Genomic DNA, 26,271 nt, shown 5'->3' with positions numbered 1-26,271 from the left:
TTTGTTGACCGCTGCATTATATGTTCGCTTCGTTATATTAGAGCCTGATGTTGTAAGTAAAATCGCAAAGCACTTTAATTCAGAGCCAAACTATTCCCTCTCTGCTTATTGCGTAACTTTGTCAGCGCGTCAGGCAAACAGGCAGGCTCCACCCGGCCTGTAGCGAATTGGAGTCGCTAAATCTTTAGTCAACAAAAAACGCATTCTGGAGAAGCCCCGCCGCAAGCCGGATCAAAGAAATCATCAAGGAACCTGAAAGACGCCAAGTAAGTGCAGCGCATCTGAATGAGTGAGCCCAGCCGCACCGCACACCTGACGCAATCTGAGGAGCGCAGGTAAGAATACCATGTGCATGTTGGTTGTGGAAAGGAAGCCACATTGCATTAGCGCTGGATGTTTCACGAGGAGACACTGAATGGAATGCAATGTTGGTTAAATGTGCCAACGTTTTTGGCTGCGCTCTGGAATGATGTCTGCGCTGCGTCTCCCTCCCCCACCTCCATCCCCCACCCGCCCCTATGCGCCCCATGTATTTGCGATCGAACGTTATCACCCCTATTGTCCCATTTGTGTAACTTTTATAATCCTCCCTCGTTGCTCTCGTTATCTTGTTTGTTACCCGGTATTTCTGTGTTGCCAACGTCTCTTGTGTTGTCCTGTTCACATGTTGGATATTGTTGTACAGGTCCTGATCACTGAGATTAACCTAATAGTATAATTAACTTACTATATTCTTCCTTTTCTTCTCTACTCCTAATCCCACGGTCCCTGCCCACACTCATGATTCACGTCATCATTACACTGCGTTCGGTCTGCTTGATTGCCTTCAATCTACCCATGCCTTTGTGGGCTTGATGTCGCACACCGATGTACGCCACATGCCAACTGTAACTGGTAAATGGCGCTATTTTGTTGTAACCATCACCATCGAGACAAAATCACACAAATGTATTGTGTCACAAATATATTGTCTCATCTACCAACCACCTGAACAGTGACCACACTCATCCAATTAAAAATGCCTTACCAATTTTTCGCCTGTCTCATTTGCACCTATCCCCACCCACCTGCACCATCATCACTTCTCCGACCACAAATTCTACGCCATTTCTATCTTCCTTTGTGTGGTAACTTCGAAACATCCCTCCCCCTCTGGCACCTGTTGTGAACATATCGGCCTTGCACCACGTCCTTTTTCTCACACCATTCCCCGACTTCTTTTCCTTTTCCCCTCTCCCCCCCCTTCTGGCCCTCTTGTTCTGTCTCCTCTCGTTGTCTTCCTGCCCAAGCAGGCAACGGAACGTAATTAAACACAAGCGGACATCGGCTTTGCAAATTGTTCATTGATACATTACACCCAACGCGCTTGTTTTACATCTGAAATTTACAGAACCTGCCGTATCCTATCATTCATGCCCGCACACACACACCCCACTCCTGCTGTTCTTGTCACACAAAAGACAAACTCCTACTTTATTGTGAACACCCCACTATCTTTGTTTGCATCATCATTATTCACTTGATTGACAGAAGTGTCTCCCTCCCTGCGGATCCCCCTTGATACTTCCCCGCCATCCCTTCTCTCCCTTGTTGAGTCCCCCTTCTTTTCCCAACTGCGTCTGCCAACGCCTCCACACACATCCTTCTTCATTCAACCTGATCTGTAACTACTTCACTCCCCTGTTTTTCGTTCTTCGAACAGCTTTAGGCCGAGTTGGCCGCTTAATGAAAAGCATCAATTACTTGAATCGACGAATTACATGTCACTGGACCAGACGAGGAGGTAACTGCTCTGCTGTTAAAAGACCCAAGTCACGCTTTCGCCCTCCCTCAACAATGGACATCCTTTTGCCAAATTGCCTCATTCCTTGACAAACCCTGTGGTTCTCCACTATCCACGTCCCCCTCTAATAGTTCCCATTCTAGCTCCCCCCTTCCCCTCTCCCCCTCTCTTCTCCCCTCTAATCTACAGTCACCACAAATACTTGTCCGCCGCCCCCGTCTTTCTCATTCCCCCTAGTTGCTCACCAGACCTGGACATTTGCATCTCTTCTCTTATCCACCCCTATCTCTTTTTTCTTCCCTCCTTTATTCCCCCTGCAACTACGGCTACCCAGCCCTCCTCTCTGTCAAAATCAAAACCAGTGAATGACAGACTGACAACGCCCATTTATGTCATCGCTAGCACCCACGTGACTCCCATAACAACCAAACAAATAAAAACCCAGTGATCATCAAAATTCAATACATTCAATTATGGCTCCTACAGTTTCTATTAATCAGTTCTGAAAATTAACTCAATATCTGAATGTTCCTTAGTTTTACATTAGTTGGTTAGTCTAATTTATTTCCCCCTCGATTAGTCGACTAGTAAATAAGACGCCAGGAACATCCCTACTCTTCAGACAAAATGTGAGTGTGAATTACATACCAAGGTATTAAAATTGATATGGAGTACGGCTTTGGTTTACCATAAACAGCTGATGTAAGGACATCACTAATGTACTCTGTCCAATGAACACTGGAAACAAGACTGCACTGACCTTGCTGGCAAACCTCAATGAGTTCAGAGTTTCCCCAAAGCTGTCAGGCTCCGGAGCGATGTTAACAAACATCAAGCTGCAAATAAAGACATCCAAAATTAGTGCCAAAGAATAAACAGTCACAATCTGAAGTGATGAGATCAAACGCTGTTAAATATTTTTTGGGGATAAATTCCTTCAGTTTTATGTATCGTCATTATAAAGATTTGTGATGTCAACAAACTCACGTTTTGCCGTTTCCCCCCCCCAAACATCCCTGCAGGCGGTACGTGAGCTTCGAGTTCCTGTAAGCTACGCAAGTCTCCTGGAACACAAAGGCCAAAAAAATCATTAATACTGTAAATGTAAAGAAAGCAGGTGTGACATCTAAGACTACAGAAACTGCAGCTGCAGACCTTTTTGGCCAGAGCGGCGATAACGACGCCCAGGTTGGACAGTGAGCCGTTGATGGCGGTCATCTCTTTGAAACGGTCACCCTGAGACTGGCTCTTCACCATTCGCTCACTGCCAGCCAAGTCCACCAGGCACAGAGTGGCTACACACACACACAGAGAAAACCAACTCTTATAGGAAGCAGTGATCCGTTTTTCCTTCCATTAAAGGTAGTTTTAATACTTTACAAAACACTTCTTTTAGCGCTCAGGGGCTCAAACATTAACGTTGAGTCATCAGAGCAGATTTCGCACTGGTTACAGTAACAATAACTAACCAGACTAAATATTATAGATCCAAAAAGAAGAAACCACATTCCTGATGCTGGTACTTCCAGTGTGATACATTTGCACTTGACATCCCTGCCGGCATTAACTCCCTCAATATCCAGCTGGAAGACTGAGTGGGAGCGAGACGAGTGGTCATTCTGGGCTGTCTGGGCAGTGGAGCGATTCTGATTGGCCAAAGCAATCAGACGGAGAACCTGAGAGGACGAGGGAACATTTTAAAACATAGAGCATCGATAAAGTTTGATGTATTTTCAAAGTTTGGTAACAATTTGTCAGCAGATTTGAAATTAATTTGTTCTGAGCTACAGATGTCTGTCTGCTGTACCTGATCCTCATTGGAGACCCGCTCATAGGTGAGATTAGTGATTGTCAATTCGTTGCTGGCTGTCTTGCGGATCTCATGCTCAGGTCTCTTGCTGGACTTGCCGGTGAACACAAGGTCCCTCAGGGTCTCATTGTAAATTTCGACGAAGCTCGCTGTGAACGTGAACTGTGAACTGTGAAGTGAGTGGGGGTTAACGCCCCACACTCTTTTCTGTCACTGCTTTGAATGCACAGACTGGTCTTAATGTTGATCTTTGTAATCTTCAGTGTTACGACCCGGCTCAAAAGCCGCAACATAAAAACAGAGATGAATAGCAGAGTGTGGGTGAGAAGAGGTTTCATCCTAAAATGGGAAAACCAGGTTGGCTAAAATGGCTGGTGCCACCAAGACAAAGACTAATGCACTGCCGGGAAGCTTGCCTCAGGTATGCTTTTATCCACGCCTGACTAGGTGTGGCCAATTAGCACCAGCTGAAAACACTGAGACGATTAGAAGCTGCACAGGGACGTAACACCTCCTCCCTTAAAAGGGTTCCTCTAGGACCCCTTAACAAATTAAAAGTCCCTCTGAAGCCTTGATCCCTCAAAAGTAAGTTGGCATCTTTAAGCATGGATGCCCCTACATGAGGATCTGAAGTTGCCACACTGAACACACAAAAAGTAACATGTGACCAACACAAAGGAGCACAACAGTCAAACCCAAAATGATTACCTGACCTGCTACAACACAAAACCAAAAGTAGCAACAAATAATCACAAGTGATCTGTTGTCTCCACCACACAAACAGTCACATACAAGTGGCCCTATACCACAACAAGTTACTTTAATCCAAAAAGTTCAGTAAATCAAGCACACTAGTGACCAACCACAAAATAGAGAGCTATGGCCACACAATGATCACATCAAGGGTGGCTCAGCACCCCACAGTGTTATTGCCATCACCTGGCCAACAACACTCACAAGTGATCCAACAAAATAGCCATATTCCCCACCACACTAAAGGTCACCTCACAAGGATCTCATTAGCATCTATCAACACTGACATATGCACACACATGGTGTACACACAATGCCAACTTAAAAACAGCCTACCTGCCTCAGCTACAGACCATAATCATGAATAGTCTCAAACCTCCTACCAAGTTTGGTGCCACTGTTTTACTATGTGCAACTCCCAGCCTAAAACACTAAAAACAACAAAACCCTCACTTTTCCTACCCTAGTCTTCAGTGGTGTACCAGGCTCGAGGCAACTTTAAACGCGAACTCGAGAGCAGGCAGCAGACCAGAGATACAGTCTCCTACCAAACTCTGAAGCGTACCCCCACCCAGGATAGCCACCAAACACAATAAACTAAAACAATAAAGCAAAACAACAAACAAGTGCTTGGATGGAAGGGCAGCACAGCCACCCAGCTGAAACACACTTACTAAAGGGAGTTTGCACAATTACACTGAACACCATCACTCACCCACTTAAAAGCAAAACAAACTGACATTCAGTCTCCACTAAAATGTCCAAAGATCCCGGACGAGCCACCACTTATGTTACGACCCGGCTCAAAAGCCGCAACATAAAAACAGAGATGAATAACAGAGTGTGGGTGAGAAGAGGTTTCATCCTAAAATGGAAAACCAGGTCGGCTAAAATGGCTGGTGCCACCAAGGCAAAGACTAGTGCACTGCCGGGAAGCTTGCCTCAGGTATGCTTTTATCCACACCTGACTAGGTGTGGCCAATTAGCACCAGCTGAAAACACTGAGACGATTAGAAGCTGCAGAGGGACGTAACATTCAGTATTGATATTTGTAAATGTAAACTATGAGGATTTATTTATTTTTTTTAAATTCTTTTCTTTTTTTTCCCTCTTTTTTTCTTTTTCCAAATAAATGTCCCGATTGAGTAATGAAACTAACCCAAAGGAGAATTCTAACAATATTAGACAGGCCATTCAATATGCTTTATCGTGGACAACTCGTGGCTAAAAACCCACACACACACACACACACACACACACACAAACCTCTAATCAAACATGAAAACGAATAATCCAGCTGAAGCTTCAGACAGCCGTCAGACAGTGAAACACTGCCATCTGCTGGACGCGAATAACAAAGACGCTGCTTTGACGGGTGAGGGAGTTTCAACAAGTCTGCAACGACTCAAGCATCAAACTACAGAACTATTCTAGCGGACATGGTGCTCTAATGACTGCTTCATTAACGCAGGTCAGAAAGGATCAAACATATCAATAAATTATAAAACACAAAACGTCTCTTATTGCCCAGGGCGCAGGAAGTGAGTGTGTTCCTTATAGCCTATTAAACCTTAGCAGGTTATTTTGATGTGTTACAGATGAAACAGCTATCCAGTAACATTCAGCTACAAAAACGCTTTTTTATAATTACTTTTTTACAGCTTCGCACTTTTACACAAGTTTTATCATCAGTGTCACAATGGCTGCTGCTAAAATTGAGTACAAGATATTTGTTGGCCTGATTAAAAGGTCTTGATGCGTGCTCAATCATCAGGGAAGTAAATCTCCAAAAGTTGATTCTGTTCTTCTGGACGTAGCGTTTTCAGTCAGAGAAACCAGCCGACTGAAGGAACAATGGGCTGGGAGGTCAGTTCCTTAATCTTAATTATGCAAATTCTCATGACCATTGATCAACAACCACTGATCAATGAGTACCATTCACAGAGAGTTGGAGAACGGCTGCAATCACAGCATTGTAAGATGGTGACAGATGTACCCTTAGGCCCCCTCCTTGATTCAGAGAGGGTCTTTCCCTTTTCACGTAAATAGCCTCCTTGACTCCGCCCTCAAACCAGCGTTCATTGCAGTTATTGTTGACAATCACATTGTATCGTGTAACCATCCAGCTCACATATTCAATGTAAATGATTTGTTGAACTCAAGACATGATGAATGTTCCTGCATTAAACCACATCCAGCCTAGTGTTCTCACTCTCCCTAAATGGATCTGTTACATTAGTGATATATGGGAGTTGTGTTTCAGTCTTTTCCACATGAGGACATTTACATTTAGTTTTTGCTTTACTGATGAGTGGCTGGTTAACCTGCAGTGGTTGAAGTATGTGTCGGTCGTCTGGAAGAGTAGGTGTAGAAGACGTCTTTAATGAATGTAATGCTCTGAAGGTGTCAGTGATTACTGTGAATTCATTATAAAAGTGGATTTCAGTGAATAAAGTGAATAAAGACAGGCCCTCATGGTGAAGCTCAGGTGTCCATAAAGTGTAACAGGAGAGCTTTGTCATACTTTCAGAGATTTTACATGAGCCAGTCTTTCAAAAATTACATAAATAAATAATTCATTCATTAATCCACAGGAAACACAATGCTCATATCTGAAAGTAAACTCTGATATATATCCCCGACTAGAGTTACTACTAAATAAAGGATCGCCCCAAAATGACTAAATATATAAAGACACTCTCCAGAAGAAGTTAAAGGGATTTTATTTATTGTACAAGCAATATCTTCATAAGAATTACAAATTCTGCAGACATATTACCTTCTTACTGAACCTGAACAACTCACACACAGACGTGTCTGCTGCCTATCTTTGTTAAAACATGATGTTTTATCTTCTCTTCAAAACACATTACTCATCTTTCTGGCATCGTGTTACATGAAAACACCTGCATTCTACCTGTGTCATTGTACCACAAAGACAATGATTGCAACACTGTGCTTGCAAAATAGAAGAAATAAGACGACCAGCAAATACATAAAAGATGGTAAAAGTGATTCCATCTTTGTGTCTCCTCCCATTGTTTCCCCAGTCTGTCTAGTTCCCATATTCCCAGGACAGCGCTGGACAACAAGTGGGTATTCCAAGACTGAGAGACAGCCAGAGTTGGCAAAAGATCAGACATTCTCCACTTAAGTAGAAGTAAAAATACTATTGTTCCAGTGAAAGTACTGATTCAACTTCATTACTCAGCTAAAGCAAAAAAGTACAGGCTCGAAGCGCTTACAGAGAAAAGCATACAACAGAATACAACAGAATGCTGTTCGCGGCAGTAACACACACTTGGAGGAGAGGCTCCAGCCGTCCATTCCAGCCCTATCCCTAACATTAACTCTAACCATAACTTTAACCTTAACCCTATCAGGTCTTGTTTTACAAAGCGATTCATGATTAGAACAAAAAACACATTTACACATACCGATGATTTGTCACATAGCATCGTTACCTGTTGGGATGAGAACGTGTTGTTTCCAGAGCACCACAAATTGGGGTGTCTGTAGCTCAGGTAGAGCAGGAAACCTACTAATCAGAAAGTTGCTGGTTCAATGCCCGCCTGCTCCAGCCTGCATGCCAAATATCCTTGGGCAAGATGCTAACCCCAAGTTGCTCTCCGATGCATCCATCGGGAGGATGAATGCGTATTAATGTTAGATAGAAAGCACTTACAGAGAAAAAGCATAGAAAAAAGTGAGTGCATGAATGAGGCAAGTTGTAGAGAGTAGAAACGTTTTATACAAGAACCAGTTCATTTACCGTTATATTTCAGTTTTATTTTCAGTTCTGTACTTTTTACATGTAATATTGATTCATTAGATTGACTACATGTATTAGACCTAACTTGCTGACAGCAAATTTAAACAACCGTAATAATTTATTTTCAGCGTCTGAAATATTTATTTAGTTTGTTTTTTGTTTTCTTTTTGGCTCCTGATATTAGTCAACTACTATTTGTCAATGTTGAACTAATAATGAATCTAAGAAAAGCTATTTGTTACGGTTGGCCAGCGTCAACCGTGGGGATGTGAGGAAGGAGGAGCCAGGCACGGAGCTCTGAATGCAAGCAGTGCGTTTATTTACAGTGAATGGAAAATAACAATAAATCCGCAGTGCGTTCCCGACTCCCGTGAAATGTCCTCTTCCCAGTGCTAGTGTTCCTTGTCTCCGCTCCTCAGTGTCTGAGCACCCCGTGCTCGCTGCCCTCTCGTCTCCACGCTTCTCCTGGGGAGATAACAAACAGGCAGCCGTAAGACACATACAATGCGGCAGACTATCCGTACTGACTGGCCGAGAGACTAACGTGAAGTCACGCAATGATCCAGCGTCAGAGAGAGCGCCACCGCATTCTTAAGTAGCTCCTCCGACAAGGCTTGATCAGCTGTGTGATGGTCTTCAAGTGTGGCCAACAGGCACGTGCAGAGGGGGGGGCTAGAGGGGCTTGAGCACCCGCCCCTTTCCTGATGTTTGCCCAAAGTGCCCTTTTGTTGAGGCAACTTTTAAAAAAAAATTTTTTTATTTATTTATTTTTTTATGTGTGTGCGCGTGCGGAGTCCTGTCTGTGCCCCTCAACTATGGAACTCCAAAGTGTTCAAAATTAAATAAATAAATAGGTCAAGATGAAATAAATAACTATGTGAATAAATAAGACACAGATATGTAATGTGAGAATGATATTGTGAAATCATGGAACACATTTTGAAAAAAATGCTCATTATTGTGAAATATATTGCATTCTGCTATATAAATTTACTTATTATTGTGAAATATTATTTCATGGTCATTATTTTTCACAATAACAGAGATTATTCCTGAGGCATTTTATTTATTTCCAGCCGTTTTTAGTCCAAAATGACCTTTTTTCAAAGTCAGTCTTTATTTCAAAATCCCGTTTTTCCCGATGGTCTATTTATTTCATAATGCGACTTTTCAGCAGAATGACTTTGTCTGTCAATCAATGTAAGTGGGCTGGACCTTTGCACCTATTGGCTTATCGTTTACCATCGACTAGTTTTCCTGGATACCTGCTCCGTGGACGGCTAATACAGCTAGCAACAGCGTGCTAGGTCAAAAGTCACGGAGGATGGCGGACTGGTGTGAACTTCAGCCAGTTCTGCTCATTTAAGCAAATCAGAGAGGGATCATTTACCTGTAGATACTGTTTTGACTCGTTTAGATGATGTACTGAAATGCCTGGATGATAATTGCTCTTCAAGACGTTAGCATCGATGACAGCATTGTCGAAGGTTTAAGATCAATTCAGCACCGTGTTCGTTTGGAATACGCCGAGGAAGAACAGTCTTCAAATGTTGGCCGTCCACGTCTAGAAATCCCGGTGCAGCACTCAGGACTTTAGTGCTGTCCGGGATAACCATCGGGGTAATTGCCGATACGTTTTCTGTGTCTTCGAGCACAATTAGGAGGGAAATGACGGAGGAAGGTCTAAGGTAAGTTTATGCTGTAATTGAGCACCTGTGTGATTCTGTACACAGCATTGTTTAGATGTTGACCTTAATTATGACGTTTGACAATGAATTATTATTGCTTACTTTTTTTTTTTTACTGTCTAAACTAAGTGGGGCAGCTACGGCTAAAGCTATCGGCGCCATCTCGGCGTTGAGACACATTTAGCAGTGTTAGCTGTTAGTGTGTTAACTCGGAGACTGGGGTCAGTGGAGCCTGTAGGAACCTTTTACACAGAGAGTAGACCCACCAGCTTTCCACAGTCTACTTACTTATCACATCTTGTTAGACAACAGGGTCATTAGTGCTTTAAATAGTACATAGTTGAATGTTTCATTGCTGTTTGCAGTTGATTGTTCTCTGATAACGCATAACAAGGTTGATGTTAAATAGCGAGTTTATTGAAATGGTTTTGTCTATTTCAGCAGCATTATAGATATCATACTTTCTCTGGTGTCTTCGGCAAAGCTAAAACAAGAATACATTTACATCCTTGGTTCTTTCAGCATTAATTGGAAAACTTTGAGATTTGCTGTGTGTCTCCCAAGCCATTCTTTTTTATCCCACCTGTCAGGTATAGATGGCAATACTTTAAACAAAGTTAAATTTGTTATACCTGAAGAGAACCAATCCTGACCTAGAATGGGTGAATGAATAATTAGTTGGTAGCCAATGCCTAAGCAACTCACATAGGCCCTGGCAGACTCAATAAGTCCATCTAGGAACAGCTGCAGGAAACACCTCTTCAGTTTAGATTTAAAACATGTGCATGCTCTTTCAGGTTGATGAGGATTATGGTGTGGACTGGACAGGACAACATAATCGCCGCCCATCAAATGAGATCACCATTCCTGAGATTCAGCTCCCAGATGCACTGAATGAACAAGACCCTGCTGTGCTACCAATACTTCAAAATCACTTGTAGAAAGACATTATTACATTTAATCAGTTTCTATGTCAGGAGGATTTTTTTTTTTTTTTTTTAAATTTCTACAGCTTTGTAGCTAATACTGACTCAAAACAGCATAACCAATTTCATTTTCAACAAAACAGTGAGTGGCTATAAAACAGGATTTGTTTTATACAGCTGTCACTTTAATGATATTCATTTCTTGGTTGGATATACAGTACATGTCAACTCTGAGCAGATTTAATACAATGAACACAGTACAGTAGTGTAACATCTTAATTCAAATAATTTTTTCTAGAAATTTTTTTTGTATCAGTAGCGAGTATAAACAAAACATATTGTGTAATTTATAATGTACAGTGAACAACTGATTTTGATATCTGAACTCTTCATCAGTTTATATTAAAAAAGCCATAAATGCACACCTGTAGTGTGTATTTTTCACTGTCAAGTGTATTAAAAAGAACTAGAACTCACTAGATTGTCCGTTTCTTTGAACACTGAATGCAGTAATGTGATGCAAGAAAGAAGAAATGGTCTAATCTTACCATGTGGTTATGGAATCAATCGTAAACTAGACCAAAACCTGAGTCAGTAGAGTTGAGACACACCTGAATGTCCATTAGAAATGACTCATAGGTACAGTAGTGTGCAGGAAGACGTAGTACTTCAAAACCGGTGGAAGACTTTGGAAGATTGCTGTTGACCACTTCCACAGTCATTTCTCGGCAAGACTTCCCATCCTGTCCAAAACTTGATGAGGGCTTTTTGTTGTGCACAAGATGCTGCAACAGAAGATTGTTTTAAACTATAATGACATCCTATATTCATTATTTTGAATCTTTTATAGAGAAATACCATAAAAGATGACCACTTACATACAGGGCACCAGACATTTTTGCCCCACTCAAATTGCTGTTGTAGCTTTTATAGATATTTTTATGTTAACAAAGCTAAAAGTAGTCTACATACAATTCTAGTGCAACTGATAATGCCACCCCTTATGTATTGCATGGAGCAAATAACAAAACAAAATTATACTATAGTGTAGAGCTGGGCGATAGAACGATAACGATATGTATTGCGAAATAACTTTTTCTCAATAGAAAAATTAAACTATTGTGATAGACCTCACCGCTCTTGTCCTTTTATAAAAAAAAAAAAAATATCGTGATATGAAAAAATCTCATATCGCCCAGCTCTACTATAGTGTACTTTGTTAATGACCCAAGATCACTGGACTGTATGTAATTTACCAAAGTATAATCAGAGAAAACCAATGGCAAAATACCTATCGCAGCAGACTTACCATTTTAAATGAAGGACCGAAGGTAACCTGCCACTCTGCATTTATCCTCAAGAGAGCATTCCTCTTCCTCCTCATCTTCATCTTCTGTGGCAGGCCACAGTCATTTTATAGCTTTACTTATCTTGTAGTCTTAAGAGCATCAGCAACATTAGGTGTATTTTTATTAAATGTAACCCAGCTGTTCAACTAACCCAAGCATACAAAACAGTATATTGGTGTTTTGTGTCAACAATTAATGTTCATCCTTCATAAATTAACCAAATACCTTTTACTATTCAGATGTTAAAAGATGTGACCTGACCTTACCTCACAACAGGGAGCAGTCTCTGATTCCCTTGGTAAGAAAAGAGGAATGATGTCTGATCTTTCTGTCAGAAGCGGCCATACCATAGTCTCCTTAAGCCCTTTCCTCAGCTGCTTGACTTGACGACTTGTTTGTGTTATGACCTACAACTCTGAGACCAAACCAAAACTGAAGTTGGAGTCTGTAAAGTGACACACACTTTAAATGTTAAGTATTTAAAGAACATCCACTGTACTAGTAAAAGCATTTTCAAATTATACCCACTTACAAAATCACTACGTTGAACTAAAATTGCTTTCTTTTCTTTCACATAGATTACTTATCTTCCATATTAGCACAGATGATAAGCCACTTTAAAACAGTCATGAATAACTATTGCCTACAACAATGTAAATAGTAATACAGACATTAACCCAGAAGACAATTATTTTCTCTTACCTAATTTATAGAATTCTTGCTATGATAAAAAACAGTATTAAAAAAAATCTGTGACTAAACTGATTAAAAAGCTCATATTTGCCAGACAGACAGACTAACCAAGCAATAATAACATATCGTTACTTACCCTGAACAGCGTTTCGTGGAGTGGAGCTAGCTGTGATAGCGTTAGCATTTGCTAACGTTAATACTGTGCGGTTGTGATGAGAACTTGGACCAGGGACCACTTCATCTCCAGTACACTGCTGCAATACTCAGACTGAGGTGAAGACGTTCAATCTAAGCGGTTAGCAAGTTCTCTGAGTAACTCAGAAACGGACTTGTTTCCTGCAGCCATGCCCTTCACAAGAATTGATACACCTGTAACGTTATTCGCGCCCAGTGTTTTGCATTTGTCGGTGCCTTAAGTTTATTTTGAGCTGCATACTGCTGCCAGCTGCATAGGAGACGCATTGCACCATTAATCCTAAATCGACAATTCATGTGCTATTACTTATGTCTGAGTAAAGGAGCAACCAATCACACAACTGGCTCCGCCCTGTCTCTCTTGATTGACAGACAAAGTCATTCTGCTGAAAAGTCGCATTATGAAATAAATAGACCATCGGGAAAAATGGGATTTTAAAATAAAGACTGACTTTGAAAAAAGGACATTTTGGAATATAAACGGCTGGAAATAAATAAAATGCCTCAGGAATAATCTCTGTTATTGTGAAAAATAATGACCATGAAATAATATTTCACAATAATAAGTAAATTTATATAGCAGAATGTAATATATTTCACAATAATGAGCATTTTTTTCAAAATGTGTTCCGTTATTTCACAATATCATTCTCACATTACATATCTGTGTCTTATTTATTCACATAGTTATTTATTTCATCCTGACCTATTTATTTATTTAATTTTGAACACTTTGGAGTTCCATACAAACATGCCTTCAGACTCGTCAGGACATTTTGTCCCCATAAGAACTGTTGGTCCCCACAAAGATATGTATGGTACACACACACACACACACACACACACACACACACACAAAACGATTATTTCATGTGATTATTTCTACCAGCTTCAGTCTGACATTCATTAAGTGTCGCCCTCATGTGGTCAGACTCAAGTATTACACCATTAAATATCTTTCCATATGTTCTCCATTTCACATCAGACTGAACAAAGACAGACACATTTTTTTAATTAGATCACAAATTTATTTGATTAAATTCACCTGCAGGGGTTTGGAGGCGGAATCAGAGACTGCAGACTGACAGCAAGCTGAACCAATCAGACGAGGAGGAGGACAGTCCTCTGTAAAGATCACCCTGAACAGCTGAATGAAGGGAACACCTGATCATATCATCATTTTGCAGTTAAGTGCATTTGCGCCCATCATCAGGGCAAAGACCCAGTGGTGTCTGAACAGTTGAACAATCAGCCCACTGAGACCTGACGGCAGTCCCATAATGATGTGCTGCAACAATAGGAGGACATCTCCACTTTACTGATGAATAACATGAACCAGCTGTGCGGATCAGCACAGATACTTTGAACACATTCCTGTAACAATTATTCAATTGACCTCGAGTCAGACAGATCCAGTCCCAGCATGCTTTGCTTCAGACTAATTAACTGCCAGGAAGCAGCAAGTCACCAGTGTGGGTCACATCTGGAAGAACAGCAGCACCTTTCTATGTACAGCACTGGAACCTTCAGGACTCCAGAAATGCCATTGCTGTGGAGGCTGGGCCCAGATGCAGGCGGTGGGGAGTAGAATAAAAGCTTTATGCTTTAAGCTCATGGCCTTAGACATGGTCCCAGCCCGAGCAGAGGCCACAGCCTGCTGATGAAGAATCTTAGTCCATCCATTCTTTTTTCACTTCAGGTCGTGGAGCGGTTGGAGCCCATCCCATCTACCACAGAGCACTGTACCCCCTGGACAGGTACCAGGTTTACCTTCCCACATTTGCCGCCCTCTGACACGACCGGTTGGGGTGAGGGGAGGAGACAGGACAAAGACAGACTGTGGATAATATCTAATGGTGTATGAACACATCGTGAGTGTCTACCTTACAACATGAAGGGCCTTGCTGCTGTTGGGATTTGGCGCCATATAAATAAAACTAAACTGAATTTATTTGAAGTGCTTAAAGCTGCTTTATTTCCCTTTGAATTCAGAGTCTTTTTCAAGATTGTGGTTCTGACTTTTAGAGCTCTTTATGGAGCAGCACCACCTCATGATTATATGATTACCATACGTCCCCAGCAGGTTCCTGAGGTCATATGATCATCATATGAGGCTGTAAACTAAAGGACGCTGAGTTTTTGCTACAGTGGTCCTGAGAGTCTGGAGCTCTGTGGACTCTAAAGGCTCTTTTCTTTAGTTTTGTTTCGTTGATGATCACTTTGTGTGGTCATCGTCTTAACAGATGTGCTATAAATAAAATTTGACTTACTCCAGATGTATATATTATAAGGTACACTCTAAAAAGTGTATTTCAGCAGTAGTTGAAGTTACGTAAAGTTCTGAGTGAGTTTCATTCAGATTTCTGCTTTAGTGGAGCCAGTCTACATTTCTGGAGTATATCAACTTGTTATTACGTGTTGTTCCCTCAGTACACATGTAACCTGCTATTCTCATTAGAGTCAACCTGCATCAATTAGGTTTCTCGTGACGCAGTGCGTCCGATGTCATGACGTCTCCGCCTTCTCCAGAATTTTCTATCTGTGGTTGAGAACAACAATTTGAGAGGCACTTGGCGGCAGGCAGGACCTCGTGAACAATTTGGTCAATAAGGTAACGAAGATATTACTTTTTCCATAGTCCTTGAAGGTAAGTCAAATGTAGAACACATATTTTAATATATTAGATATAAAAATATTCCAACTGTATTGTTAAGTTTGTTAAGTGTTTAGTAAACTGACATGACCAAACCGCTATCATTCAGCCCTGCTAACATTAGCGAAATGTCAGACCTGTTTGTAGTTTGTGCTTGGACATGTAGGTTAAGTTAGTAGTTTGCCGGCGGTACTCTCTTGTTTTAATATCGTAACGCTAGCTTAAAGTTGTGTAGACATGCAGTGTGTCGGTGTTGGCTTACTGTTAGTTATTCATTAGCATTAGCACATTAGAGCGGCAAGCTGGGCCGCGGTTCTCTTCAGACTACGTTACTTCGGGCGCGGGCATTTATACACGAGTGGTTGTTCGCAGTATGCCTGTCGGCGCGAATAGTTCATGCGGTCACGGCCACAGGTGATGTAGGAGGTAAAGTTTAGCTGTGGTGGCTCCAGGAAGCATGCATTTACTGCCGCTTGCATTGCTTTCAATGTACATGACGTTAAGAAGGCGAGGAGAAAGGGTGCGTGCAGCGCTCGTACACGCACGGATCAGCCGTGTGAGAGGGAGATGGTGTGCGGCAGAAAATCAAAATTAGAAATCATAGAAGAAAGTACTACGCTATTGAACACAGAAAATACAGCCATCAGATTTCTTGTAGACCTAGCACACTTCTGGTCTGTGTCTGAATACATATATAATAGGGGTGCAACGATACACAAAATTCACGGTTCGGTTCAGTTCGATACTTTGGTGTCACGGTTCGATATTTTTTCGATACAAAAAAAATGTTCATGCCTTTTTAATTTGTCATTTATTAAAATTATAAATATATATTTTAACTCAAAAGTACAGTTTTTAAATTTAACCCTAACCCTTGTGCGTGTTTTTTATTTTGACAGCGAATACGCACCTGCGGACCACTTATGTGCAGCCCTGGTTATTTAGCTCGTCATATTGCAGCCACAGAAATTCTTTTGTCCATGAAACCATAAAGCTGTACTTTCTTTTTGCCTTATAGTCTGATTTGTCATAACTTCTCCGTTTTGTGGTAAGCTTTTCTTTGGCTGTCACTTCTTCACCCTGACCTGTCTTATTTGGCTCAGCAGAACTAAAATATATATCGTGCTGCTTTTACACACGCACTCACATAAGCTCAGCGATTCTCTGCGCGATCAACCTCTCACATGTTTAAGCTTGCTGCAGGAGATTTCACTTGTCATGTTTGCGTAGTAAGCTAACAATTAATAAGACGATGTCAGAGGAATTGGTGCACAAATTATCATCACTCACAGATCAGTGCTGTCGCTCTCTATACACAGTTCGCACGATTGCAAAGTGAAAGCAAAAAAACAAGCGCAAATTCAAACGCGATTTCAATATGTCACATATTGACAGTGGCTCACCGATGCCAATGACATAATTACCCAGCTACATTTCCGAAAGAATGCAAAAGCATTGACATATATTTTTCCTTCCTACAATAGCCCAACGGGCAGGGCAGAGATAGATTTTGGTACCACGACTGAAAAAATCGCTAGCCCCGGGACGTCGGGCTAGCGATATTGCAAGCCCTGTATCTGATTGAGGAATCACTCATCTTTGGAAAAGAGAGTTTATTACAGAGAAATGTCTCTTTCCAAAATAAAAGCTATACTATCCGCTTCTTCTGGGCTATATTCTCAGCAGCATATTAAACAGCTGTCTAAATGACTCGACTAAAGTTAGTAGCATGCTTGCTTGTTTTTTTTCTGCTTCCACTTGTCTTTGCACTAGGACGATGTCGGCGTAAATGTGCAGTTATATTCGTTGTGTTCCCACTAGTGCTTTCAGGTTAATCTCGTTGAAATGACCTTAACGCCACAACACGGCAAATCTCCGTTAACGAGCTACCGCCGATCGCCCCGTGCATGGGGCTAGACGGCCAACACGTTAACGAGCTAACTGCGCTAACACACTAGTTCCCACCCATGTAATTGAGCATTGCATGGCACATCCAACATACTGTTTTACTTTAGTCCATGACTCGCTTACCTTCAGGGTCATACGTCACATGAAAACCAAAATAATTCCAAACGCCAGATCTGAATGAGGGTCGGGGAGGTCCATGTTGTAAGGAGAGCTTAACTTCTGTCTCGCTAGCTTGCCCTGCGCTCTTCCTTCTGACGATGCTGTCTGTGTTGAGCGCTCAGTGAATCTGCGTTCGACTACTCCGCCTAGGCTGCACTGTCGACCCTAGGCGGGGCAGTCGAACGCAGATTCACTGAGCGCTCAACACAGACAGCATCGTCAGAAGGAAAGTTGATAAAATAAATTACAAATTTTGTATTGTTCGATACATATGCGTACCGAACCGAAAGCACTGTATCGAACGGTTCAATATCGATACAAATATTATATTATAGATGCAGATGAACACTGTAAACATGATGAAAGATCGACAGACTAACTCGAACATATCTTTAATCTTTAGGACTTTGGGTAGCGCTTCCTTTCCTTCCTGTCAACCTCTCCAGAGGGGTGTCTGCTGATGGCAGAAAGATTACATCACCTCTGGTTGGAACCCTGGACAGTGCCACAACCTTTGGCTTGGTGTCCAATGTGATGCCCCATCGCCACCTTCTGACCTAACTTCTTCTCAGCTCTGTGACTACTTCAAGAGGGGCATTCCTGTGTGGAGGCGTGCCAGGCAGCTCGTTTTACCTGTGAACTTGCGTACTTTCACTTCATCAACAACAAAGGTATGCAAGTTCAAAATAGTAATGTCTCATTTAAACTTAATTCAGTTTTACACTGAACAGGAATCGGCTTTATATATAAAACAATTGCAAAAAAAAAAAAATGTACCTATGGGCATTTGGGTTTTGTTTTTAAACTTTTGTTTTGAACTTGTCCCTTTAAAATCTAATTAGAGAGGGCTGGCTACATTTGATGAATACATTTTGTGTTTCAATGATTCGCTTTGTGTTGGGCAATGTGGCAAAAAGCTGAGATGAGATCTAGTGTCATATCACCATATTGATATATTGTAATATTGCCCAACTCTCCCTCTGTGTTTTTCTCAAATTATTTATATACACCCAGTAAAGCGTGTCTCTTTGTTTCTCCAGTGCTATGCTTCATGTGGAGATGCAAGGACTGTGGGACAACATTAACAAAAAGATCTGAATTGCTCAAACACTACAAACTGATTCATAGGCATTACGGACGAGGCCACTCATATCCATGCACTTATTTAAATTGTGCATGTAGGTTCAAGACTTGGAACGCCCTACTGAGCCATCTATCAAGAAATCACCCTGCCCAACAAGCAGTCCCCAAAGCTGCGTCCACATTCACTTGCCATATTTGTGGCCATAATCAACTCTCCACAGAAAGAGAATATTTTCAACATATCTATCAGCATCTTAAAAATAAGGAGACTGTAACATGTGTGTTCCAAAACTGTGAATATAAAACCAATGTCTATGAGAACTTCAAAAGTCATAAATACAGAAAACACTCTGGTACAGTGAACAAATTTAAGCCTGGAATAAGTTCTGTTGATGAATCTTGTGCCAGTCTTGCCAGTGATATTTCAGATGTGGAAATTATAGAGAGTGATGTAAATTTAAATTCTGCTTTTGACAATGGGTATTCTGAAAACTTAGAGAAGGATATTGAGCTTAAAATTGCTTCAGTGCTCCTTAAGTTGGAACACATCTTTCATGTGTCTAATGCAGCTGTAGATGAGCTTTTGCAGGAGTTAAACTATTTGATTGGTTCTGTTTCTGTGGCGATTACCCAAAAGACTATTAGCCAAGTATTACAAGACAACGGATGCCAATTTGACCAGTCAGTTGTTGAAAAGCTAGCCAGTATACTCTGTGAGACAAACCCTGTAAAAAAAGCAATTGGAGATAAAGGTCCACTTTCCAGTCCTTGGAGACGAAAAGCATACTATAAGAGCCACTTTAAAGTAGTGGAACCAGTGGAATATATACTTGACCGAAAAAATAACAAGTCATTCCAATATATTTCAATTTTAAAGTCTTTGCAGCATATTCTTGACTGCCAGATAATCTTGGATCAGGCTGTTAATTTGAATACTGTAGATAATCAGCCTCAAAAAACTTCTGTGCACTACAAAACTATCTTCGATGGTGACTTCTTCCATGAAAATGGACTGTTGTCCAAGCAGGAAAGCATTTCATTGATATTATACATTGATGAATTCGAAATATGTAATCCCCTTGGTATATCACGGAGGAAGCATAAAATTTGTGGATTGTACTGGGTTTTGGGTAATTTGCCACCAGGCTGTAATTCTGCTTTAACCTCAATCTATTTGGCTGCTTTAATCAAAAGTAATGATCTGAAGTGCTATGGGTATGAGAAAGTGTTAAAACCTGTAATTAATGATCTTGTAATTTTGGAACAGAGTGGGATATTTCTGTCAAAGTTGGGCAGAACAGTAAAAGGCACTGTTCAGTGTGTTGTTGCCGACAACCTTGGTGCACACAGTATTGCTGGATTCTTTGAAAATTTCTCAGGGACATACGTATGTAGATTTTGCACTGCAGAAACATCAGAGTTCCAGACTATTGAAGTCAGAAGTGAAGTCTTTACTTTAAGAACAAAAGACATTCATGCAGATCATTTACGAATTATTGAGGAAAACAAATGGCCCAGTTATTATGGTGTGAAATCAAAGTGTATTTTGTCAAAGCACCTCTCACATTTTGATGTTACCACTGGGTTTCCACCTGATGTTGTACGTGATCTTTTTGAGGGAATTGTTCCTTTTGAACTTGCGCTTTGCCTCAATTTGTTAATCAAAAAAAAGTATTTCACATTATGTACATTGAATGAAGCAATATCATCTTTCAACTTTAAGTGGGCTGACAAAACAAATCGACCTCATCCTGTGGCTCTCAGTTTTGCATCCAAAAAAAGTGTAGGAGGGAATGCACACGAGAACTGGAGTCTTACCAGATTTTTGCCTTTGTTCGTTGGGCAGAGTGTACCCTGTGAGGAGCCTGCTTGGCACATCTTAACAGACTTGAAGGACATTGTTGATCTTGTTGTCAGTCCTGTTCATACTGAGGACTCCATTGCATATCTTGGTTTTAAGATCTCCGAGCACAGAATCAAGTTTCAAGAGGTTTTCCCAGATGGTAATCTTAAACCAAAGCACCACTACTTGGAACATTATCCATACTTGATCAGTAAGTTTGGGCCACTGGTTGCACTATGGACTATGCGATTCGAAGCAAAGCATAGTTTTTTTTAAAAGAGTTGCAAGGAACATCAGATGCTTCAAAAATGTACTTCTTTCCCTTTCACAGAGACATCAGTATCAGATTGCATATCATTTGCATGCAATTAGCTTTGCCAAACCCCCACTGGAAGTAACAGATGTTTCCACTGTTCACATTGATGTTCTTAACAAGGACATCTCAAATGCACTGAGACAGAAGTCTCCAGATATGGACAATGTGTGCTTGGCTAAAAGTGTAGCATATAATGGACTAATCTACAAGTGTGGGATGATCTTGATCCACGGCTCACTGGGAGGACTGCCAGAGTTTGGTGAAATCATCCAAATGGTGATACTGCAGGACAAACTAATCTTCATTCTGAAAAAGCTTAGCGGATGGTATATGGAACACTACAGAGCTTATGATCTCAAAACATCACCAAGCAAAGAAGTGGAACTTGTTGAGCCACAAGAACTGCATGATACCTACCCACTGGCAGACTACAAAATTAGAGGGATGCGTCTTGTCACCTTGAAAAGACATGTCCATGTTTAAAGGGTGAGGCCTCAAAATATGATAAAGTATGTTCTTAAATGGGAAAACAAAACCCAGACCCATACAATACTAATGTGTTCTCAGAACATATTTATTTTATACTGCAAGCCAAAGTGGTGTGATGATGTCATTGGCAATTCATCAGTTATGTCATTTTTTTAATGCAGGTTGCTGGATTCCAGTCAGTGAATGCTAATCCTATGCTCTCCCCCCTTCTGCTTCGCTTCTCTTTTTCTTCTTTCTTCTTTCCTCTCCTTGTTGTCTCCTATATTCTCCTCACCTCCTCTCCTTCTCTCTTCTCTTCAATGTCTCCCATATTCTTGCCATCTCTCTTCTCCTCCCCTCTCCTCTTCGGTTTGCCTTCTCTCCTCGCTGCCTCAGCTGATCTCTACCTCTCCTCTTCATTTTCTCCTCCCCTTTCCTCCTCTCTTTGCCTTCTCTCTTTTCCTCTAGTTTGACATTAAATTCTCCTAATTGGAAATGTCAGTGGTTTACATGTTGATTCTCACTAACTGTGCTTGTGCTTTGTTCTCAGACCACCATGGCTGGTTCAACACCTGCAAGACTGAAGGTGATTTTAGGAGAGAACAACATTGAAAAGCTGACTCTTCCAAATGGCATCCCAGAGTCACTTGAAGACCTTCTCTGCACGATAAAGACTACCTTTGGGTTAAAAGGTAACTTCAGACTGCAATACATGGACCAAGACTTTGGCAACGACTTCTTCAATCTGAATTCTACCACCGGACTTCGGAATTTGGGGACAATTAAAGTGATCCACCAGCAAACAAATCCACCTTTGATCAGTGCCGATCAGTCCACTTCATCTCTGTCTCTTTCATTTGAGTCTGATGACGGTATTTCGGTGGCATCAAATGACACAATTATCCTCTCATCCCCTGAATCTATGTCATCTCGAACACAACAGTGGCCAGAAGACTTTGCAATTCCCCAATTTTCATATGACACAGAGCTACAGCTAGAGAGGGGGAATACTGAGTACCGTGTGAGCCAAAAAATGTTGACTTTAAGCGCCCGAATGCTGTCTGATATCCTGAAAAGAGTTGCAGAAGAAATTTACCGTTACAAGGCCTATCCAGAGGATGCACATTTCTGCGCAGCTGCAGAGGCCCTTATCAAAAAGCACCCATGTTTGAAAGAACCTGGATCATTCAATGGCTGCTACGGTTGGAAACAACGACTGAAGTACAAAATGGCAAACTACAGGACCCAGCTCAAATTACAGGGGTGTCCAGAGCTGTGTGTAAACTCACTGAAATCTAAAGCTACTACAGATGCTTTCCCTGCTAAAAAAGTGAAGAAGCCAAAACGTTCTGAAGCTAACTTTTATCCATCCTTTCCTACTGGTGAGACTCTGGACAGCATGGAAAAAGTGAGACTAGAACTTCTGACAGAGAGCGGGATAAGGGACAATGAAAGGGTCATCGCAGACAAAATGGCTAACATGTTTGCCTACAGACGACATGAGGTGGTAAACCAAGAACCAAGCATTCAGGAACTGAAGGACAGATGGCCTGCACTCTTCACACAGAAAGAGGTAAGAATGGAACTGAAGTGATCGAAGTCTGTATGCTTCAGGATTTATTGCAGTTAACTTTCATGAATCGGTCATAACTTGATGTGGTTGAGATTTTATAACACTGAACTTAATGAAAGAATTTACATTTTGAATTTCCATATATGTTATACTTTTTGGGATATAGACATTTTGGCATACAATCAGTTTCAGCATTTTGTTTCATAATACAATATCTACTGTCATTTGTGTTTTGTTTTTAGATAAATACAGAGTTCCAGAGGCTCATGGCTGTTCCTCTTGAGTGGAAGTTCATGGCCCAGTTAGACATGCACTCAAGTCAGCTGATCAAAGTCATACGTGCCAAAGGAGGAGCAACACGCCAAGAGATTGCGAACATCATGGACACATTGGACCAGGTAAATCTGTACCATCAAACAAGATACTTCGTAACTAAGAGGGCTGTCAAAATATATCTGAATCCTTCATAAAGACAATATGGGCAGGCCAATGCTAGTCATGGCTTTCATATGCATGAATGTTTTTAGCGACTCAAAAAATACACCACTGAACTCATCCCCTTTTCTTTCTGTAATGAATCTCTGGGCTTGTGAATTACTGTTTTTAAATAAAGTATGTGTAAGTTAAGCAATAAGAGTAAGGATGTCTGTCTTATGAAATTTAGAGTTTAAAATTAATCAACATTTGTTGTTCTAGACTGTGGACATTAATCATCGGAGGGAATGTGTGCTGAAAGCCCTCACCATCTTCCTGGGAGAAGATGCAGATGGCCTGATCAAGGAATACCTTGTAAGTTTCAACAGTTTGTCAGCACATCTTGTCAAAGGGACACAAAAAAAGTTAACTGTTAGAACAAACATAACACGTGAACCATAGTGGGATTGCTGACATGTATTTATTATCATGACCATATTGGACATTATGTAATTCCCAGCAACAACACATTACATATTGGATTGACTTTGTTTTAAGTAAGACGGGCTTACTTGATTATTTAAGTTCAAAGGAATAGTTTGACATGTTGGGAAATCTTATCTTTCTTGCTTACAATTTGATTAGAGTCAGATTGATACACCTCTCTCTGCTGTTTCTGGTGTGTGATGACACCCAGCCAAGAAATAGCCCAGCACATAACACATATTGGTACATCACCCAAACACTTAATCACAGTAAGAAGTGAGGCTAATGATGATTTGTGTTTGTGTCTTGTACCCCTCTGTAGGACTGTGGAGCAGATGATGTTCAGAGGGACCTGGAGGAGGTCACCATGGCAGTGTATGTGATTCGGAAGGAGGGGGAGGGACTGCAGGAGCCACCTGAAGACATTGGCATTGTCATTGAGGGTGTGGAAGTGTTGCATGAACTAACTTTGGTTGCTTCAGCTTGTGCCCTGCTTCTAGGTTTGATCTATGCACTCAACCTAGCTTATCCAAAACCCTTTCGCTTCACTTTTGAAGTGCTCCAAAAAATCTTCATGCAGCTTGATCAGCACAAGATGTCCCCCAAAGTCCAAAATCTGTATATCAAACTTCAAAGCTCCCAGTAATGGCACAGAACAATGACCAACAAATGGCCTTGTGCCATAATGCGAAGGAACAACTGTGTTTGGACATATAGCATGTAAAATATGTAGTCTCTTTTGGATGTTGGGCCTTTTTTATGCTCCAAGAGACCTCAAACCCCCATTTTTTGTGCTTTTATACATACTTTGTATGGTATTTTTATTTATTTTTTAATTTTTTTTCAGACATATTTGCCTTCGTTTCAAGGGAAAGGTTGCATTTCAGGTTTGATGTGCTCAGTTATACAACAAACTATTGTGACATTCTAAAACTCTAAAGGAGTGTTTATATTTTTTCATCCCCATTGGTCAGCTACACTGTTCAGATATTTATTCATTGGCTATAGCTGAAGAGAAGTTTCTGTATACTCTTGGGGCCCTTTTTCATAGTTGACACTATATGTGTTGAGATTGATATTTGTGTAATACTGTGTTGCACTTTACACTTTGATGACAACTTTGTGGTCCTACTAAGCGTTACTTGCATTTTGTGCATATGTGTTTTAAAAAGGACAAATGTGTAATGTGTTTGACCAAAAGCTGTGTTGGTTGCCATAAAGGTAATACTTTATTACATTTAGACAATAAAGCATTTAAAAAAAAAAAACATTGGATTTTGAATTTTTGAAAAATATTTTCAGCCAACTTAAAATTTTGATTTAAGCTTTATTAAACAAACTAAAATTTCATTTTAGAGTCACTACAAAAAGTAATTTACACTAAACCACATTATTAGGTTAGCAAAGAGCAATATTTTACTTTTGGGTTATGCAAATTATTGGGTTGGAAAAACTGAAAACTTTAAGTTGAAATGTCTTAATTTTAAGTTGGATTAATGCAAAATGTTTATTTGACAACAATTAATTTATTAAGTACATGTAACTTAAATCAGTTGTGTTAATCTAATGTATTAACTTCATTTCAAAGAACTTAATTAAATTTGGTGTTACCAATTGAAATAATTCAATTAAGTTGGTTCAACTATTTTCTTTTTTCAGTGTAGAAGCGGTCTTTACTGTCATGTGACAAACCTTGCAGTCTGCTGGCTGCAGCTTCTTTTACAGTTTCTCCTCTGACAGCACAAGAAAGCAAACTCACCATGCTTTAAAACATAATTTACATCATCTGAGATTCTCACTGAGAGAGAAAAATTCAAGGATGTCCCCAAACTAACATGATCAATAATAATTAATAATTAGTTTGCCAACTGGACTGCTTTCTTTCCCCTTCAAATGGTCCCCCACAGGTTTTGTATACTTAGGGATATTTATAACTCCAAAATTTAAACAAATGTATAAAGCAAATTTTGTCCCTCTGTTCGAGAAGGTAAAGCAGGATTTGGAGAGATGGAATTCCCTACCCGTTTCCTGGCTAGGACGTATAGCTTTGATTAAGATGAATATTTTGCCTCGACTGTTACATCCTTTTCAAATGATTCCAGTTATATTTTCAAATAGGGTGATGAAGGATCTGAATGGCTGGTTTAGCTCTTTTACATGGAGTAGTATGAAGCGCCTTGAGGCGACTTTTGTTGTGATTTGGCGCTATATAAATAAAATGGAATTGAATTGAATTAGAATTGAAGTAAACGTAGACCAAAACTTAAGATGGCTACACTGCAGCTCCCAGGTTCAGTAGGGGGTTTAGATTTACCAAATATTAGAACACATCAATTGTGTACTCACATGTGCTATATTCATGACTGGGTCACAAATAATTTACACTCTACCTGGTTGGG

The 26,271-nt window shown here is 40.6% G+C and overlaps 2 protein-coding genes and 1 long non-coding RNA gene across 5 annotated transcripts; 1 reads left to right on the top strand and 2 right to left on the bottom strand.

Annotated features, from left to right (window-relative positions):
• Positions 1 to 2,466: 2,466 nt before the first annotated feature.
• Positions 2,467 to 4,708, bottom strand: LOC120730792 (carboxy-terminal kinesin 2-like). Its single transcript, XM_040027276.1, has 5 exons — positions 4,700 to 4,708; positions 3,591 to 3,800; positions 3,321 to 3,459; positions 2,939 to 3,078; positions 2,467 to 2,847 (listed from the first exon to the last, which is right to left on the bottom strand). Exons 1-5 carry the CDS (start codon positions 4,706 to 4,708, stop codon positions 2,767 to 2,769), a joined length of 579 nt encoding a protein of 192 aa, XP_039883210.1. The 3' UTR covers positions 2,467 to 2,766.
• A 2,132-nt stretch (positions 4,709 to 6,840) lies between these two features.
• LOC120730791 lies at positions 6,841 to 8,822 on the bottom strand. The gene is made up of 2 exons (XR_005695199.1): positions 8,663 to 8,822; positions 6,841 to 8,583 (listed from the first exon to the last, which is right to left on the bottom strand). It is a non-coding gene; the product is annotated as an uncharacterized LOC120730791 (long non-coding RNA).
• A 6,681-nt stretch (positions 8,823 to 15,503) lies between these two features.
• Positions 15,504 to 25,173, top strand: LOC120730790. Of its 3 annotated transcripts, none has more exons than XM_040027273.1 (6): positions 15,504 to 15,616; positions 18,093 to 18,360; positions 21,950 to 22,972; positions 23,215 to 23,370; positions 23,669 to 23,761; positions 24,195 to 25,173. In XM_040027273.1, exons 3-6 carry the CDS (start codon positions 21,956 to 21,958, stop codon positions 24,516 to 24,518), a joined length of 1,590 nt encoding a protein of 529 aa, XP_039883207.1. In that variant the 5' UTR covers positions 15,504 to 15,616; positions 18,093 to 18,360; positions 21,950 to 21,955; the 3' UTR covers positions 24,519 to 25,173. The 3 variants fall into 3 exon arrangements, with proteins under 3 accessions (XP_039883207.1, XP_039883208.1, XP_039883209.1); XM_040027274.1 differs by having other exon boundaries at positions 15,529 to 15,580; XM_040027275.1 differs by lacking the exons at positions 15,504 to 15,616; positions 18,093 to 18,360 and adding an exon at positions 20,816 to 21,417.
• The last annotated feature ends 1,098 nt before the right edge of the window (positions 25,174 to 26,271 follow it).

This window comes from Simochromis diagramma, unplaced genomic scaffold, assembly GCF_900408965.1.
Source record: "Simochromis diagramma unplaced genomic scaffold, fSimDia1.1 OVJJ01000270.1, whole genome shotgun sequence".
NCBI classification, from domain to species: Eukaryota; Metazoa; Chordata; class Actinopteri; order Cichliformes; family Cichlidae; genus Simochromis; species Simochromis diagramma.
This window is presented reverse-complemented; position numbering and strand designations above follow the sequence as displayed.